The sequence below is a fragment of the Trichosurus vulpecula genome, chromosome 1, assembly GCF_011100635.1.
Source record: "Trichosurus vulpecula isolate mTriVul1 chromosome 1, mTriVul1.pri, whole genome shotgun sequence".
Taxonomy (NCBI): domain Eukaryota; kingdom Metazoa; phylum Chordata; class Mammalia; order Diprotodontia; family Phalangeridae; genus Trichosurus; species Trichosurus vulpecula.
This window is the reverse complement of record NC_050573.1, coordinates 51,147,087-51,165,321: the sequence shown is the minus strand read 5'-3', so window position 1 is coordinate 51,165,321 and position 18,235 is coordinate 51,147,087. Positions and strand designations below refer to the sequence as shown.

General features: G+C 40.5%; 1 protein-coding gene across 5 annotated transcripts in view; it reads left to right on the top strand.

Moving 5' to 3' along the window:
• The first annotated feature begins 2,234 nt into the window (after window positions 1-2,234).
• HNRNPM (heterogeneous nuclear ribonucleoprotein M) overlaps window positions 2,235-18,235 on the top strand; it is a 38,806-nt gene continuing 22,805 nt past the window's right edge. For all 5 annotated transcript variants that reach the window (XM_036753451.1, XM_036753442.1, XM_036753471.1 and 2 more), the window contains exons 1-5: window positions 2,235-2,368; window positions 7,059-7,228; window positions 14,649-14,701; window positions 15,627-15,634; window positions 15,720-15,813. In XM_036753451.1, the coding sequence (XP_036609346.1) occupies window positions 2,256-2,368; window positions 7,059-7,228; window positions 14,649-14,701; window positions 15,627-15,634; window positions 15,720-15,813 (438 nt within the window). In that variant the 5' untranslated portion in view covers window positions 2,235-2,255. The remainder of the gene's footprint in view (window positions 2,369-7,058; window positions 7,229-14,648; window positions 14,702-15,626; window positions 15,635-15,719; window positions 15,814-18,235) is intronic.

Here is an 18,235-nt window from a genome sequence, read left to right as displayed (position 1 = left end):
GGGGAAGGAGGGCAAGAAAATTTAAACTTTATGGAAATGAATGTTGAAAACTGAAAATAAATATTTTTTAAAAAAGAAAAAAAAAGAATGGCTGGTCCAAAGGGAAGCATGGAGCAGTGGAGGAAGCACTACGATAAAGTGTCAAGAAACCCGGGTGGGTCCTGGCCTGTCTCCTTTATCTTTTCCAAAACAATCATCTTGAGAGCCTATCAAATGTCAAAGGAACTAGGTGGCTGTTTCAACAATCCAGCTAGCAGCCAGCTCACAGAACGTTGCCAGCACCCTGAACTTCAGAGCAAATACAAACAAATTACAAACATCAACATACCAAAAACAATTCATAGTTACCAAGAAAACCATCAACATCTGAATTCAGCCGGAAGCCCCTTACAGCAGCTACCCTGAGTCCCTGCGCCTCCAGGAGTGAGAGCCTCAAGCAAATAGCTCTGTTCTCCCTTTTTACACAGTTTCATAAGTCATCAAACATCATCTGAGCGACCAGAACTTAAGCTTCTATGATTCGCTCTGGTGTCAGCACCTCCCTTCACTAGCGCCACCTCGAGCCCCACCTTAGTTACCAATTCACACCCACATAGGCTTAGCACCTAGTTAACACTCAATCAAAGACACTGAATTAATCAAAGGAAACAAAGGCCAAACTCTTCAAGGATCCTCTCTCCTCTCTGGAACTGTTTCCTCCTCTATAAAAGATGGTCTATAAGATGTGTTTCAGCTCTGACATTCTGTAACTACAAGTCTATCCATTCAATGCTAGCCCAGGTGCCAGCTAATCTGCTATTAGACGTTCACATCCCCATCATAACTTAAAAGAATTAGACTTGACTTCTTCTGAAGAGGGGAGATATTAGACTTCGAAATAAAGTATCTGAGCATTTCTGGTCCAATAAAAGCGCATTTGGTGCTCTAGGTCCTATTTTGGAGAACAGGCTGAGAGATGGGACCAGTTTGCTGGCTAACATCCTATCCTTTCTTTCACGGTTAAATTCCTTAAGGAAGCCATCTATAGTCAACGCCTCCGTTTCCCCTCTTGCTTTCTTGTAAACCCTCTTAATCTGGCTTTCTATCTTCATTCAATAGAAACACCACCCTCCAAAGTTACTAGTGATTTTAACAGCCCCAACCTAATGGTCAGTTCTCAATTCCCATCCTTGAACTTTTTCACTTTTGACTGCCAATCACTTTTCCAGATATTCTGTCCTCTAGATTTTTTTTTTTGGTGACACTACTCTCTCCTGGTTCCCCTACTTGAATATTTCTTCTAATTTCCCTTGCTCATTCTTCCTCCATGTCTTACGCACCAACTCTAGGTATCCCCTTTACAGTACCTCATTTGGTGAGCTCATCAGCTCCCACGAGTTTAATTATTATCTCTATGAAGATGATTCCCAGATGTATCTATCCAGCACTAACCTCTCTCCTGCGCTCCCATCTCACATCACCCAACTGTCTCTTGGACATCTCAAACTATACGTCCTGCGGGCATCTCAAATTCAACATGCTCCAAACAGACCGTCTCGTCTTTGCTTCCAAATCCTCCCTTCTTCCCACTTCTACTGCCACGCGACCCAGGCTCTCAATTTCACTGTCATCCTTGCCTCCCCGCACGCCTGCCCCACACATCCGATCTGTCATCATCACATCTCATTTCTACCCTCACAAAACCTCTCACTTTCCATCCCGCACAGTGGCTCCACCGGCACGGGCCCTCGTCACCTCCTGCTTCGATTCTTTCCCCACTCCAGTCCATCCTCCATTGAGCTGCCCAAGTGATTTCACTAAAGCATAGATCCTCCCCAAAAAACCTTAAATACTTCGGAGGCGATGTGCCATGGTCACAGCACTAGCGAACGAGAAGGCTTGCGTTCAAATCCCAGGTAGCTATTTGCTATCTCTATGACTTGAGGCAAATTACTTCAACTCTCAGAGCCATACATTCCTCATCTGTAAAGTGAAGGGTTTGGACCAGATGACCTTTAAGGTCACAGAAATGACCTTAAGTGGCTTTTAAATGTATAATCCCACGTACAGAACCAAAACGGGAAAGCAAACACAGAGGGGACTCACCCTCGAATCTACGCCTGCGCAGGAGTGGGGCGGGACAAAACGAGAGAGATAAGTAAGGGTAGAGGGTGGGGCCTCGCTCAAGCGTTATTGGAGCTCTTCGGTGTCACGTGAGTGCGCAGGCGCAGTGCCTTGCTGCCCGCTCTCTCACACAAAGCCCAGAAGGAGAGAAAATGGCGGCAGGGGTGGAAGCGGCTGTGGAGGTGGCTGCGACTGAACCCAAAATGGAGGAAGAGAGCGGTGCGCCTGGCTTAGTAAGCGGCAACGGGACTCCGACCCCCAAAAGGTGAGGCTTCTTTGTCCTTCTCGGGCCTGGGGCTCCTTGGGGAGGCGCCTGGCCATCAATGGGGCCTGTGCTGCCTGGCCTTCCCAGCGGCCCCGGCTCCGTTAGCTGGGCTCCCTCCCCTCTCCACGCGAGGCCTCTGATCCTGATCCCGCCCCACCCTCCTCCCACTCCGCGAGGCCCCAGTCCCCGTCCTGCTCCCTGCTCAGCCTCCACCTGCCCACGGGGCCGTAGCATCCCCCTCCGTTCGCGCGGTCCCGTCCTTGTAACCCCCCCCCCCAAAGTCTCGATTTGATTTCCTTTTCGTCTTCCCCCACGAGCGGGCCTATTCCCCTCCCCTAACGCGACCCACGCGGCCCCATTCTTTTTCCACAACCCCGATCCTTTTTCACCCTCCCCCCATGCGCGGTCTCGATACCCGAGGACCGTCATCCTCCCTCTTCCTCCCCCCCTCCGCAGGTCCCCGACCCTTCTCCCCACGAGGCCCCAGCCTTCTTTCTCCACGCGCGGCCTCGTCTACCCTCCCCACGAGGTACCATTCTCTCGCGGCGCGTGTTTTCCGCTCTCCCCACCTCTCCGCGCGTCTCCGAACCACGTTCCCGTGAGGGCCCCCTCCCCCCTCTCAGTCTCGCTCTCCCCCGCGCCCTTTTCCTCTCCCTGGCTCCGCCCCTCCCCTCTGCAACACCCCCCCCCCCCATCTCCTGCCTTCATCTTCCCGGCGTGGCTTCAGGCCCGGCACTTTTCCCCCCACTTGCAAATGAGAAAACGAAGTGGCCTTTGTGCTCAGACCCTGGCGCTGGGCTGCCCAGGGGAAGGTAGGGCGCCCCTGCTTCGGGCCCGGCCGCGCATACGGGCCCCCTCCTCTCAGGGCTGCACCCTGTTCCGCTTTCCCGGGGGTCTGTTCTCTGCACATTTTATCCCCACCCCTGGCCTGGCCATTGTACGGAAAGAACCGCTGGATGTGGTGTAAGGGTTTGTATTCGATTGCTGTGCCACTTAATACTAGTGTGACTTACGGCAATAAGCTCTCCGGGCCTGAGTTTCCCCTCAGAAGGAGGGAGTTGGAGATAATCTCAGAATTCATTCTGATCTTCCTTTGCTCAACTTCCGCCTTGTCCTCGTTTCCAGCCTTTTCTCCTTTTAACCCTTATTCCTGGCTCGCCCCCCACCCCCACCCGCCAGTTGGGGGAGGGGAGTAGTAGGGCGCTGTTTACCCTGGATTTTCAAAAAGCCTTGGTCCAATTAGATGCTAATTGCTGTTTATTTTCCCTGAGTTGCTAAAGTGCGTTTTAAATCCTGACCATAGGAAAATAGATTAATTTTTGACTGTGCCACTGCATTTCTCTAAAGTAAGGATAATCTGATGGTAACTTGAAAGCTTAAAGACTGGCCTGCTAAGTTTACTGTTTTCATAGGAGAAATTAATCTTAATGAAGTTTTTAAAGCAAAAGCACTGATAATGAATTACTGTGTAATTATCCAGTGTAGTTCTTAAGTTCTTTTTTCCAGCCTTTGAGGAAAGGAGACAGGAGATGTATTTCTTTCATAAAGGCCCTGGACGCAGATTAAAGGCAATTGAACTAGAAGAACTTATTCACTACCATGGCCTGTTGTAACGTGGTATAGTGGAAAGTGCACTTGGATTTGAATTTTGGCTTTGCTATTCTATCCCTGATCTTGCCTTTCTTGTTAATGTAAACTTAAACATTAACATTTCTGTATTTAAAGAAGAGCAGGAAAGCAATCATAGATGAAACCATGAATCTGTTACCTGCAGCTTAGGGTTTTTTAAAGTAAAAATTAAACATAATACGGTAGTACCTACACTGTCCTGTTTGTCTCTTTCTGAAATTCTGCTCTCCTTTATACAACTTCTGAGCATAATTGTCTTTCTGAAATAAGGCATTTTTCAGTATTTCAATTAGAAACTAGAGATTACATTAAATTATTTGAAATTAATAATCATTTTTAATAGGATGACGGATAAGCTAGCTTTTGTTACGATGTTGCCTAAGCAGGAAGTATGTGATCATTTTAAAGGAGTCATGAAGGCGATTTGTATGATTTAACTTGGTAAGAGGTATTGAATGTTAGTAACAAAATGAGCTAAGGTTAATGTATGATCCTTATTTAAAAAAACTCAAGAAATACTTTCAGATGCTAGTACATGCAAGCTATAGCTCTGACTAGTTAAAATTTAATATGAAATTAACTATTTTGCAAGAAGCAGTTTAAGAAAATGTCAAATCTAATATCCACCCTGACAGCAGTTGTAATTTTAAAAGAACTAATGCATTGTGGCATTTCTATTGTGTTTCTGGACTAGAGTGTTTGAATTTGTGTTCACAACACAAAATTTTTAGAACTAGAAAAGAATTAGAACTTTTTTTTTTAGGTAAAGAAACTTAAGACCCAGAAATGTTAAATCGAGGTTTTGGTTACATCATAAGCAAATTGCCTTTCCCATCACCTTTTGGTCATTAGTGATGTTGCTGAACCTGTGGGAATTATGTGCCTTGAGTTTATTCCTGAAGGACTATCCATATGATATAGTAGTAGCTCCAAAACCAGCACTTGTAAGTGATTGGGATAAGTGGTCACCAAAACACCCTTAAATCACTTATCTATTCACTTTTAGCTGAAATCAGTTCCTTGTACTGTTTTCTTTTTTTTTCCAAAGGAAAAGACAAAGTTTATTAACAGTTTGCCATAATTGGTTGTCTGAAGAAATCCCACCCTTTGTGATGCTTGTTTTCACAAGCAGGCCAGATTGAATCTGAGCACCTTCATGGAGGCAAGATGGAGATTATATACACAAAGATTGTGGAAGGGATTGAGGGGTGGTCTGGGGTGACTAGAGGAGGGGTTTAGGGAGGGACTTGAGGAGGAGTCTAAGGAGGAGCTTGATGGGACTGAGATGAGGTCAGACTCCAGGGTGGGAAATAGCTGAAGGCTACCCGGAGATGACAGACAATAAGAGATCTAGGGTAACTGGGCTAGGGTATAGGTATTTTGATCAGGATTAAGGGTGGGTGAGGCTAGGTGGAGATTTAGGCCTAGTGATAATGTAAGGTTTAGGGCCTTAGGGGAAGGCCAGATCTAGTTGGAAGATTCAAGGGGGTTCCCAGAGACTATGCCCTCATCATTCCCCCCTCAGACAAATGGGATCCAAATTCTTTTGGGGTCAGGGATGAAGGTCTCAGCTTCTGAAACTGCTTCCTGCTGGCAAGGGATGTAGAGCTGTCCCTGCCTCGATGGGATGGGTCCAGTTCCTTGTACTGTTTTTTAACAAAGAAATGAATAGTATGGAAACACACTTTGTTACATAGCATGAAATATGTATCTAATTATTACAGTAATTTTCAGAATCTAATTAAACATAGAATTTTTTGGTTTTGTTGTATATCAAGACTTTGAATATACATCCCTGTGGTATGTATGTGCTTGATGAGCTTGTTATGGGAGAGAGAGATGTTGGTCTATGGCTAAAGAGAGCCTTTAACACCCTCCCACCCCCAGCCTGCATTTGACCTTGAAAAGTTTTACTCAATTATGAGTCTGGGAAGGATTAAGAGTACAAACCTTCGGTTTCACTTTTCCTTGAATCCCCAGTCTTTAACTCTTAGCTGTTCTTTGTGGTCTGAGGGGGGAGGGAATAGATTTATGTATTCTGTTTTCTACCTAGCCTGGCTACGTTAACAGGTCCTCCAGTACTGCTTCTAAATGAATGGAGAAGGCTGTGAGATAAGCTTAATCTCTCAACACTGTAGCTAATTTCTTTTGTGTACTGATAGTAAGTACCTGTAGTTTATACCTATACTAAGGAAGAAAAGTCTTTGTCGGGCTGTAATGGAACAAATGGTTAAAAGTACATAAAGAAGGTTCAAACTATTTGTCTTGTATAGGATGATGAGGCCAGAATTATATGGGCCTAGTAACTAAACAGCAATAACTATTCCATGACCATAAGCCTCTTATTCTAAGCTAGCCTTTTCATAAAAGCATGCCATTGGTTATAGGGAGATTTGTGAAAAGCCATGGATGATGCTCAGTGTGATCTGCATATGGTGGAGGCAGCAGCAGCTCCTTTGAAGCCCAAGAACGAATGATCAAATTTATAGAATTTTGTGTGTGACAAAAGAAATGTTTGCATCTTGTTGTTTCTAAAATATATAGTAAGAATTTTGTTTTTGTTTTTTTGTTTAAATTTTGGTTCTTTCCTGGGTATTAGAGTAAGAGCTTTAGATCCTTCACACAATGAAAAGAATACATGATGAAAAAATAAATAAGTAAACAGTTTGGAAACAGAAGGTATTTGAGGGGAAGAAGAAAGTCATGTGCTATATTAAAGGTACATTGTAAGTAGTCTCTACTCTTTCTGTCTCTACTCTTTCTACCCATGAGATTGTTTCTCTACAGTCCTTTTCCAGCGGTGTTCAATTGCTGTTTTTCACTTTGCTTTCCCCAGGTGGAAAATAGATGGGAGGGAAGGAGGAGTGTTTTGGTTTCTTAGGTCCGAGTTAGTAGTTAGGTTTTGGTTTTGTGTGAGTGTGGTACCATAGTTTGACATTAGATGATTCTACCAGATGAAAAATTAGTAGTCGTCTTTAATAGTATAACTGCTTTAAGTATAAATGTAAAGATGTTCATTTATGCCGTACACTTACAGGTGTATTTTTTCTTTCTAATATAGTGAAGGTGAACGATCAAGTCAAAATGAGAAGAGGAAGGAGAAAAATGTGAAAAGAGGAGGGAATCGATTTGAACCTTATGCCAACCCTACTAAAAGATACAGAGCCTTCATTACAAATATACCATTTGATGTGAAATGGCAGTCCCTTAAAGACCTGGTCAAAGAAAAAGGTAATGGTATTGGTGTTGAGTAGGGTAAAAGGTTGGTCTGTCATCTTTCCTTATGGCTATTTCCTTGGTTACAATTTAATCATTTTGTCAGTTGAGGCTGTTTGGGGTAGATAAAGTGTTATTTTGTTTTTTTTTTTGTCCAGGCTTTAGAGTAAAGCCCTTTTTGGTTTTTCGTGGTCATGCAACTGCGTGTTAAAGAGAGTAGTTTGTGTGGTCACTTGGCCTACAAATGATACTATTGGCTAAATATGGGTCATAGGGCTTCGATTAAGTTTGAAAGGAGCCTTTTTGTCTTAGGAAATATTTTTTGAATTTTCTACATTAGTGAGGATTTTTGAAGCCTTTAATGCAGTTGGGCAAGAAGGTAGTTTGCTGATCCTGGTACAAGTGGATGTCTGTCCTGGAATCTAAATTCAGTAGCTTGACTTGTTCTTGGTCTAAATTGAAAAACATTTCATAGCCATTTTAATGTAAAATGCAGAGTAGAATGGAGACTTGATGGCTTAAAATAGGTATCTGTTTGAAATTTAGTGCCTCCAGATGATTAATGGTTGTGGCCCTGGTAACAACTTTTAAATTTAAGTTTAATCTCCTCTAGAACAGGGAGTAAGCAGCCTAAACAGCACTGTTGCCATGCAGCATCAGAGACCTTTCTTGGTGGTGTTTGGTTTTTGATCCATTTTCCACCCCCTTCTACATGTCCATTTTCTCTGCCTCCCATCCCAGGTTCTCCTTTCCCTACCTTTCATTTTCCTCTCTGTTTTCTTATTCCAGTTATTTTTTATAGAAGTGGTGGCACTTAGTGGTGGCACTCAGAAAAGAGGTTGCTTGGACCCTGTTCTAGAATAAAGTTATTGGTAGAGGGTGGGGAAAACAAATTTTATATATTACTTTAAACTTTCCCTTCCTAGAGACAAATTAGTCAAGTTACAGGTAATGGGTTTTCTTGAAGAATTGCAGGGTATTGGGTTGGGGGTGGGGTGGGAGGGGAAGGGACATTGATATTTGAAAACAAATATGTGAGCTTGATTTTCAAACCGGTAATAGTTTAAATTACATGAATTGACGTTGCTTTGGCTGGCCATTTTGGTATGGTTAGGGTTCATCACATTTAGTTTTGCAGTTATGAATGATCCACAGAGAGTACTGCACCATAACTGAACTTCACCATGATATGCAAGAAATATTATTAGGCAATATGAATATCTCTATATGTTTTTTCCTAAGTACTATAAATGCCGTTCCAAGTATTATGTGGTTTCTCTCCAGATAACATGGATGGAAAAATGTTGGGTGTGAGCTTTGTTTTCCTGCCTCGATCAGCCAAATCATTCCTGTCATGCTCCTAGGGCAACAGTGAAATTTATTCATTTTGTCTGAAGGACTTGTCATGTTACATCCCAGATGCATTGTTCTTGGTTTTTGGGACTGCTGCTTCAACACTGTTTAGAATTGCTGTACAGTACAGTTGGGTCTTATTCTAACTAGTCTTTGGAATCACTCCCAAAATTGTGCTCTTGTGATTTGTTCGAACCACTGAATTGATATTTCTTTTGATACATAAGGTATAGTAGTTCCAAGAACCAGGAATGTAGCTTTGAAAATGTAATTGTTAGAACTCTGTAAGAGACTACAGGCCCAATTTTTCATTTTTTAGGAGTGTGTGAACCAGTTTTGGGACATAATGGAGAAAGTAGGTGATATTTTGACTGCTTTACCATTCAGCAATTAAGTTTGGAAGATCTAAAGCTAGTAGCAACAGTGAAGTGTCTGGATGTAGAAGCAGTTCACCTCAATTTGCCATTTTGCACTGGATATATCAAGTATGGAGACGGCATGGTGGTTTACTCAGATTTCTCCAAACTGGTTCTCATAGTCCCCTGGTGCATTGCTTTGAATGCCCGGTTCAGTCATTTTGTGTATTTTTTTGGTGGTGAAATTTAGAATTACAGGTGTGCAGTAAATCAACATTTTTAATGAACCGTAAAATGTTCTTGTTTAGAGCTCCCCTGTATTGGCTAATGAATTTGCTGTTGAACTCAACAGTTGTCAGCAGTATTGGACTTTTGGTAAAGGGGTTCATAAGAATGAAAGTTTTTGGTTTTTGGTTTTTTTTTTAATGGTATACCTAGTTTCATTGTGTGAAGTCTAAAAGAGAATTTTAATACAAAAATAACCATTTTTACCATGTTTACCTACCAAATGACTCTTTAAAAGATAAACTATTCTGTTGAGATGTCTAGGAACCTTTTTTTCTCTCCACATCTTAGAATCCCAAAAGTATTTTTCAGTGATTACAGTAGATCTTTTTCACAGAAATTTTACACTTGTTGCAAATATGTTTTGTTTTATGAAAATTGGCTATTGTTCAGTAATAGAAATACAGACAGTACATTAATTTAAAAGCATTGGGAAAGATTTAGCACATGGTAGTTGTGTATAGTAACAAAAGAGGTTTGGTTTATAAAAGACAGGCCACAATTCAGAGTTAAGTATTTAAAGTATTGGCCGTGGTGGGGGTAAACTACTACTTTTAGTCACACAATTAATGGAATGAAAACCAGAATTATAGACATTTTTGACTTGAAAATAAGAAATAATTTCTTACCAGATAATAGGTCATTTTAACATTGTGCCTTATGGTTACAAAGCACTTTCTGGATACACCGTATCTCTTGATTCCACCACACACAGGAGATAAGGCAGAAAATATCCCCATTTTGTAGTTGAGGAAACTGAGGCACAGAAGTAGGACCCTAAACTGAAGTAAGAGTGAGCTCATATTAAGGCTATACTGCTTTAACATCCTCCTTGTCATGCAGGTGTATGTTTTCTTCCCATAAATTTACTATCTATACATTATACTGAGCTTAATCTATAAGACAAATAATTGTGCGTTACCATTCTGATTAAGGCATGTCCTCTAAGAATCCATGAACAAACCATATGCTAGATAAACCAGACCATTTTTCTTTGTAGTTTGGACTGATTGGTGAAGATAGAGTATTGATTTAGCTTTGACCTTTTTAAAAAATTAAGCTTTAAATATGAAAACAGTATAGCTGACTCTCTCAGCCTAAATGAACCTAGCATTGGTGCTATGAATCAGTTTTCCCTTTTTTACTCAAACTACTTGGCCACACTACACATTGTGTGGTTTTGATCTTATTTCTCGAGTTTTTTAGGTCTTTGGGGCATGGCTTAAGTAATCAAAATATTTCATTTCCAGTTTATTTTCTAAATGTTAGGTCATTAGTTTATTTCTTTTAATTATGTTAAAGGTCCTAGATTATTAATACTGACATGATAAATTGTGAAATATTCTTGAAGATTAAACTTTTGGAGAGTTGGAACTTTATGTGACTTAAAAACTTTATCCATTAAAGAAAGATTTTTGGCAGACTTGAAACTACAGCTACCAGCAATCCTATTGCTCAAAAAGGAAGTTGTCATAGAACAGTGTTACCCACTGACAGACAGCTGGGAATTGGAAGAGGGCTAATGGCCTTTTGGAAGCATTCTCCCCTTTCCTTTACCAGTGCCCTTCTCTTGACTAAGATTGTAAGATTTAGAGCCTAATAAGAGGAAGGCTACCCAAAACACTTAGTTTGACTGCCTGCCTGCCTGCCCGTACCCCCTCCTAGAGGAGATTCTCATTCTTTCTTTGCTGCCATGCTGATTTTTGCTGGATGGAGAGGTGAGCAGGACAAACCAGTCCTGGTACCAGCAGCAAGGATACTGAATGGAAAATTTAAAAGAAGAACTTGCCAAAAACAATTTTAAAATTCCCTTAAAATGTCAAGTTAACCTAATTTTAATTTTTTCTTGAAATGTGGTATGTGTCTTCTGAAATGTTTGAGTATTAGAACTGAGTAGAAAGAACATTAGATTATTCGATCTAAAGGGGATCTAGGAAAAAAATTTAATAGCCAGTAGTTATAGAACGTTTTAAGAAGGTTTGTATGAGAATGAGATTGTAAAATCTCTATCCCTGGATGAAGAAAACCCATCTCTTAGCATCTAGTTTACTTGGACTATCTGGGGAATGGGGCAGATGGAGCAGAGGCAGGACTGTGGACCACCAGTAAGTTCTTCATGGATCACAGTCTGAGGAAGAAAAGAAGGCAAGTCAGTAGTATTTATTCTCAATACCACATACAGCAGTGGCCAGTTTACCTCGGTAAGCAAAGATTAATTTATTGAAGTGCTTAATCCTCTCTTAATAAAGTTTGTGCAGTGTTCTAAATAAATTTCAAATTGTTACTGACTGAAAACGCACACACCCAGGGCAGGGTTAGTGTAACAGAATGTTTTGAATTTTTCTACATTGAAAGTTTATAGGGCAAATCTGACATAATCCCGTACTTAACTCCTCTACTCCTTAATAAAAGTCTTGCTTTTCTACTCAGTAGGCATTAGGCTGAGTCTATAATTGGGGTCCACTATTTGGAAAGCCCAGTTAATGCACATACACACATCTGTAAAGTTGATCATCAAAAGCCTGTGAGATGAGCCCAACATTATGTTGTTGACCCTTTGGATGATGCTGAAGGGTGGGCCTATCCCCACTTGGGATTTGGGGGAAAGGAAGCTTCTAGTTCAGTTTTCTACATCCTGTCAAATTGTCATGGGCAAATTTAAATTATTTTGTCACATATATTGTGAATCCCCAGAAAAGGCATTCTAAAGCCATTTTTAAACCATGGCTGCTTTATTTTGGGTGTGGACAATTGACTTTTGAGGTGAGGTGTGTTCTGGGGGGTTTTTTTTGTTGGTTTTGTTTTGGGTTTTTTTTTTTTAAGTACTGCAGTCCCCTGTTGTCCGTAAAATCTCTGGTAGATTTTTATTATAATACTTAAACATGAACTCTCTTCAGTGACACTGTGTTGTCTCCATTGCATCCCTTTCTTCTCATTCCAGACTAAGGAAGAAAAGGGAAGTACATCCCTTTTTAATCAGAGTTGGGAAACACTAATAGCTTTGTACATTTAAGACTCGTACAAATAATCGTTCTAAGGAGCTGTCTTAGTTCTTTGATTTGGGTTGAATATTGCTTGTAGCAGCAAGATCCATTAATTCTCCTAGCGAGAAAGTGGTTTTAGTTGTCTGATTTGCATTTTTTTTAAAATGCATGATAAAGGAGGCCATCTTTGGGGTTTTTCAGAATCTTGTATTCAGGTTCTCTTTATTGCATGCTTCAGTTGTCATAGAATTGGCTCTTGCATAATACTTAAAATTGGATACAGGCTTAAATGTTAATTTATGCCAGTAGTTAGGTAGCTACTAGAACAGTTCCAGCCCAGCCCACAGGCAAAGGCGGGAAAGAAGAAAGCAAGGGTGCATTCATACATTTATTAGGTGCTTACTATGTGCCAACAACTGTTCTTAAAAATAAAACAAAGGCTTTTAATTTGCTATAGTCTAACCTAACTTCAAGAAGCCCTCTTAAAACAGAACTGTTATCTCCATGCAGGGTAAACTGAACCCTAAAGTTATCCTGAGACTCTCATTGTTTTGGAGATGTTGAGTGAGAACTAATATAGGCCAGCCCCTTTCCTGATTAAATCTCAAAATAATTAGAATTTTGTTGAATCAAAAGCTACGTGAAATAAGTAAGTGGACTTCTATTTCTGTTTGTAATCTAGAAGAAAAGAGTGTTACAGAATGTTTATATGACCATGGAAGGAGGTATGGTTTGGATAGATTGGTCTTGGCTTTTAGGTAGCAGTCACATCGTTCTATAAGATGTTTATGGTGAACATGGTTTAACATCCACCAATACTTGAAATCTGGCAGTAAGTTACAGCTGACTTGAGTCAGACCTTGTGATTTTTTTTTAAGGACATTGGTAAATAGATCACGTTCTTATAGTTAATAAACTTGGGGGTTCGTCTTAATTACAGTTTGACACAATATGTCATTAAAATAGAGACAAGGGCTGTTGGTCCTCTAATGGCTGCTGCTGTTGAAATGAATGGCAATTGAAAAAATTGGCCTCATGGAATTGTAGTTTTTTTTTTTTTTTTCAGATGGTAAAATAGAGGCCATCTAAATTTAATAAAGTATACTTAGGCTTTTGGCTAGACCTGTTTTGTTTATGCTGGAGCATTTTTCAATTTATGCTATACATAAACTAGTGCATATTTGCAAAAAGTTAAACTTTGCCACAAGGTCCATTGATTGCTTGAAAATTCTTTTTCCTCTAGTCATCTCTCCCTCTGCTTTTGGCATACAGTATTGCCAGTTTAGCTCTTCTGGGAGACTTTAGGTAGGATAAAGTACCCTGGACATTAGACTTTGATTCATTTGCTTTTCTTGACAATAAACACTTTACAGCAGTTACTTGGTTTTATTGACTACATGGTGGAAAGCAAAACGTTTCTATTTCTCCTGAGAAAATGCTAGTGTTTTTCCCTGACTTTTAAAATAATTTGCTTATATCAAATTCGAAATGTTTCTCTTACTATCCTATGAAGAAAGGATATGAAACCTGAATAGCTTGTTACCTACCCCCTCTAAACTTGTACTTTTGTAGAAATTATTCTTTAAACTTTGGGGAATAAAACGCTTGGCTTATAGAATTCCTGATTTTTTTTTTTAGCCAGATTTTAAGAATTACAGCTTCAATAAGCCATCTCCTTCAAACTCAGCAGCCATTTTGGTAGTTGTATTCTTGGTGGTAAACAATCTGGTTATGGTGGTCATGAATTGGCAATCCAAACCTCAAGGAAAACCTGCAGAATTAGCTTTTTGAAATGCTCTTTGATTTTGGCCTTTGTGAAGATCAGAATTGTATGAGGCTGTTTGCTGTAGATGTAAAGTGAGCATTAAATTTTGGTTTCTTTCTGTTACCTGAAGGGAAATGTTGAAAGCAGCAGGAGTAAATAAATGCCTATCATAATTCATTGAAGAGAATCTCGATGCTGCTCTGGTTTTGTGGTTTTGTAGCAAACCAGTTGAACCCTATTTCCAGGATAAGTGCTGAGCCTTGCTCATTTGGATCTTCTATTTAGTGGTATTCAAATATGTACTGTTCATCTGCATTCTTTAAACAGCCATCAAAATGTGTTTTCTTCCCTTCCCCAAAAAGTTAATATGCAGACATGTTTCCTATAGATTTGGATTGCCTCTAGTCATGAATGAGTACTCCAGACAGGAAATTGATATCATGGAAGGAAGTCTGTGGATATTGCTTGTTTGTGGTGGGAGGAAAATCAAGGACATATTGTTAAACTAGTCTTACCTACCTTTACTGCACACCTGTAATGCCTAGCTTGGTGGTTTAGAGAATATGGAGTGTTTCTGGGCTTTCTTATAAGGCAGAGGCTCCATACAAGGTTGCTGATGATTGTTCTAAATTCCCATTGTTTTCTTGGCTTTTCTCCCTTGGTATATGTGTCGTCTGGAATCTGATTTGTAGTTGGTGAGGTAACATACGTGGAGCTCTTAATGGACGCTGAAGGAAAGTCAAGGGTAAGTGTTTGAGAGAATTTCTTCTGTGGATTTACTACATGACAAATGTAACTGTATGGTGGCGTGGAGTGGAATGAATTCAGGAAGGTAGTGAGTGCTATGTTACCAATAGGTAATATTCGACATTGCCATACTTTTGAAGGGGGAGGGGAGGGTTTGCAAATGGGGGTCCCACTGCTCCAAATGGTTGTCCAAAGAGTTTTTTGGCATTCTGTTTGGATGTTTAATTTGGGTAACTGGGGACCAATAGTAGCATCGTCTCTTTGTTAATAGAGGAGTTGGCTGTGTGTGAATTATGCATGGAACTCTGGCGGTGGCATATTAATGTAAAACGTGTGTTCTTGTTCTAGAAAATGTTATTTTTGGTTGTTTGCTGAATTTGTAAGTTGTGTGAAAAAACGTTTCTGAAAAGTTGCCCTTGTGCCAGTAAAGCATAAATCATATACTTAAAACTTGAAAGTTTAAAATTGGCAAATAGATACTAAACTATTTTCTGTTGAGTGTAATAGGATGGCTTAGAACAATCAATAGGACAAGCTTATTTAATGTATTGAAGGGATGGATTTAGGGTGAGTAGGACAAGGAATTGATTGACTACAGAGGGGAGCAGATCTAAAGTTTGTGGAGTGTTCTTGGAGAACCTGAATTTAGGTCTGCTTATTACAACTTCAGAAACTACAAGGCAACCCTGGTAATGTGTAGAAGCTAGGATATCATGGAGTCCAGCTTTTAGTAAGGAAGGATAGGTAAGATACTTCTTCTGTCACCTTCCCCCTTAAAAGGGCTAATTTTAAAACTAATTTTATGTGAACTTTATTTTTAGTTTGTTTTTTAAAAAAATTGTTTTCTTTGAACTTACTTTCTTTTTTTTTTTTTCTTTTTCTCTTTCCTTGCCCTTCTGGTTGGTCTGTGGCTGTTCCTAAAGGGATGCGCGTGAGTATTCTTTAATTACTTGTTGTTGACTGGGTTTTCAAAGTTACAAGATACTCCATTCATATATTTTTTATGTTCTTTATAGTGTTGTTGAATTCAAGATGGAAGAAAGCATGAAAAAAGCTGCTGAAGTTTTGAACAAGCATAGTCTGAGTGGAAGACCTCTGAAAGTCAAAGAAGTAAGATTTTTAGTACCTCTAAGATCAATGTATGGAACCTAAAGAGTGACATTTTTATATAGCACTTCACATTCATGGGGTGCATAATTGGAAATATTCTGCTCTATTTTCCTGAAAGAAAGTGGTGATGGGTCATTCAGCTAACTCGGTGTCAGAGGAAAGACCTGAACCCAAGCCTTTTAAGTCCAGTGCCTTTCTACCTAAATGAATCTAGACTGCAAATTCACTGAAGAAAGCTCCAGCCCCTGGCATATTTTCAGTAGATTTATTTGAGAATAATTGTCCTCCTGTAATCCTAGTGCAATCTTACACAGTAGTACCAATGCCTACTTAGGGGGCTAAACCAACCCTAAATTGGTCATTGGACACATTCTTAACAGGACTGTGTGAGTCCCTGGGCAGGGAACTGACTTAGTAATACTAAGAGCCAGCATATGGTTGGTATTGTTTTGTCATCCTACCTTGAGTTTTACCCTCTTTGTCTTCAGTTTTGCATCACTTTACCTTTTTTCTGGATAACTTGTTGGTGCCACATTTGGGGGGCACCTTTTCCATTGTCTATTTTGTATTGTTCTTCGCTGCAAATACTTTACCGTTGCCCACCCTGGTTTAAGAATACCTCTTTCCTTGGTATTTGAATTAAATTCTTTTCTATATTTATAAGATTCATTTTAGGGGCAGACTCATTAAATGGCCTGCTGCTTAGGAAACTCAAATTATATTTTTGTGTCCCTCTCTCAATCAACAATCACATTTTTTTTTTTTGAAACACCTAAGTGCCTAAACATTGTCCCTAGTGCCAGAAACAGTCTTTACAAGGGGCTTGCTTGTATTTAGTGGAGAAAACAAAAAGAATAAATGAGACAAAAGAAATACAAGATAGTGGAGGTGGGGGGGTGTTATCTTTACAAAAACCTGGGAGGTGGGTGCTATCAAAACATGTAGGCAAGACTCACAGGATCATTGATGAGGAATTGAATGGGACCTCAAGAGTCTGTCTAGTCCAGGCCCCCTACGCCCCCGCCCCGCACTTGTACAGAAGAAGTAGGGCCCCAAGTACTTGTCATGACCTTAGAAGGAAGTCTCTAGTGAAGTACCCCATGATCTGTTTTTGTACCTCTGCTATTTAAAATTTTTATCACTGACTTGGAGAACCAGTCAGTAGTGGTCTATTAAGCAGCTGTTGTGTGCCAGTCACAATGCTGGGAATAATCCCCGTGTTTTTAGTGGAAACAAATATGCATATGAATGTACATACCCAGTAACCATAAAGAGAATCGATACTAGGTAGTGAGGGAGGGGCATCAGGAGAGGTTTCCTGTAGAAGGTGTTACTTGAGCTGGAACTTGAATGAAGAAATGGATTCTTTAGGTAAGATTTGAGAAGGGAATGTGTTCTAGGCCTCAAGATATACAGTGTTGGGTGTGAGGAAAAAGAGAGGCCAGTTTGGATGGCTGGCAGAACATGAAGTGAGGAGGAATGTGCGTTGGGGCTGGAAGGATAGGCTGGGACCAGATTGTGACATAGCTAAACAGCAGATAGGTTGTAGCAGAGGGACAAGATCGGGCCTAATTTTGGCAGTTATGTGGAGGATGAATTACAGTGGGGAGAGGCGTGAGGCAGGGAGACCAATTAGGAGGCCGTTGGAATTAGCCAAGTGGGAAGCAAGTGTGCAAGTAGAGAAATAATCGTAATAATAGCATTTGGATACATCTACTGACATACACTATGCTGAGCACCTTGCAGATAATCCCATGTCATCCTCCTCGTAACCTTGAAAGATACAGGTACTGTTGTTATCCCCATTTTACAGATGAGGAAACTGAAGCTGACAGAGGTCGAGTGACTTGCCTGATGTCACAACTAGTAAGTGGCTGGGGCAGGATTTGAACTTCAGGTCCAGCTCTCCATCCACTGCCACCAGCTACCTCAGTGGATTGCAAGGTCTGGCACCGGATTGGAGATGTGAAGTGAGAAGTTGAGGACATTGATGAAGTTATATTTCTGAGATTGAAAGGGTAGTAAAAATGAAGTTCTGTGTTAGACAAATTAAGATCTCTCTGGCACGTCCAGTCTGAAACATCTAATTGAGGCATTTGAATGTTAAGCTTGAAGCTTAGGGGATTGACTGGGGTTTGTTGTATAGATCTCTAAGTCATATACAAGAGATGGATAATTAAGCCCAGAGGAGCTGATGAAGTCACCAAGAGAGAAAAGGGGGCCCAGGACAAAACCCTGGGGAGTATGTAGGTATTCCCCAGGTAGAGGACAGAATAAGGATGATGAAGCAGCAAAGGAAACTGAGGAGCAGACACAAGTCACAAAACCAAGAGAGAGCAGGATCAGAGAAGATTGTCCAGAAACAGGGTGTTCCATGTCAAATGTAATACCTCAAAGTACAGAATGTAAGGGTAGGAAAAGT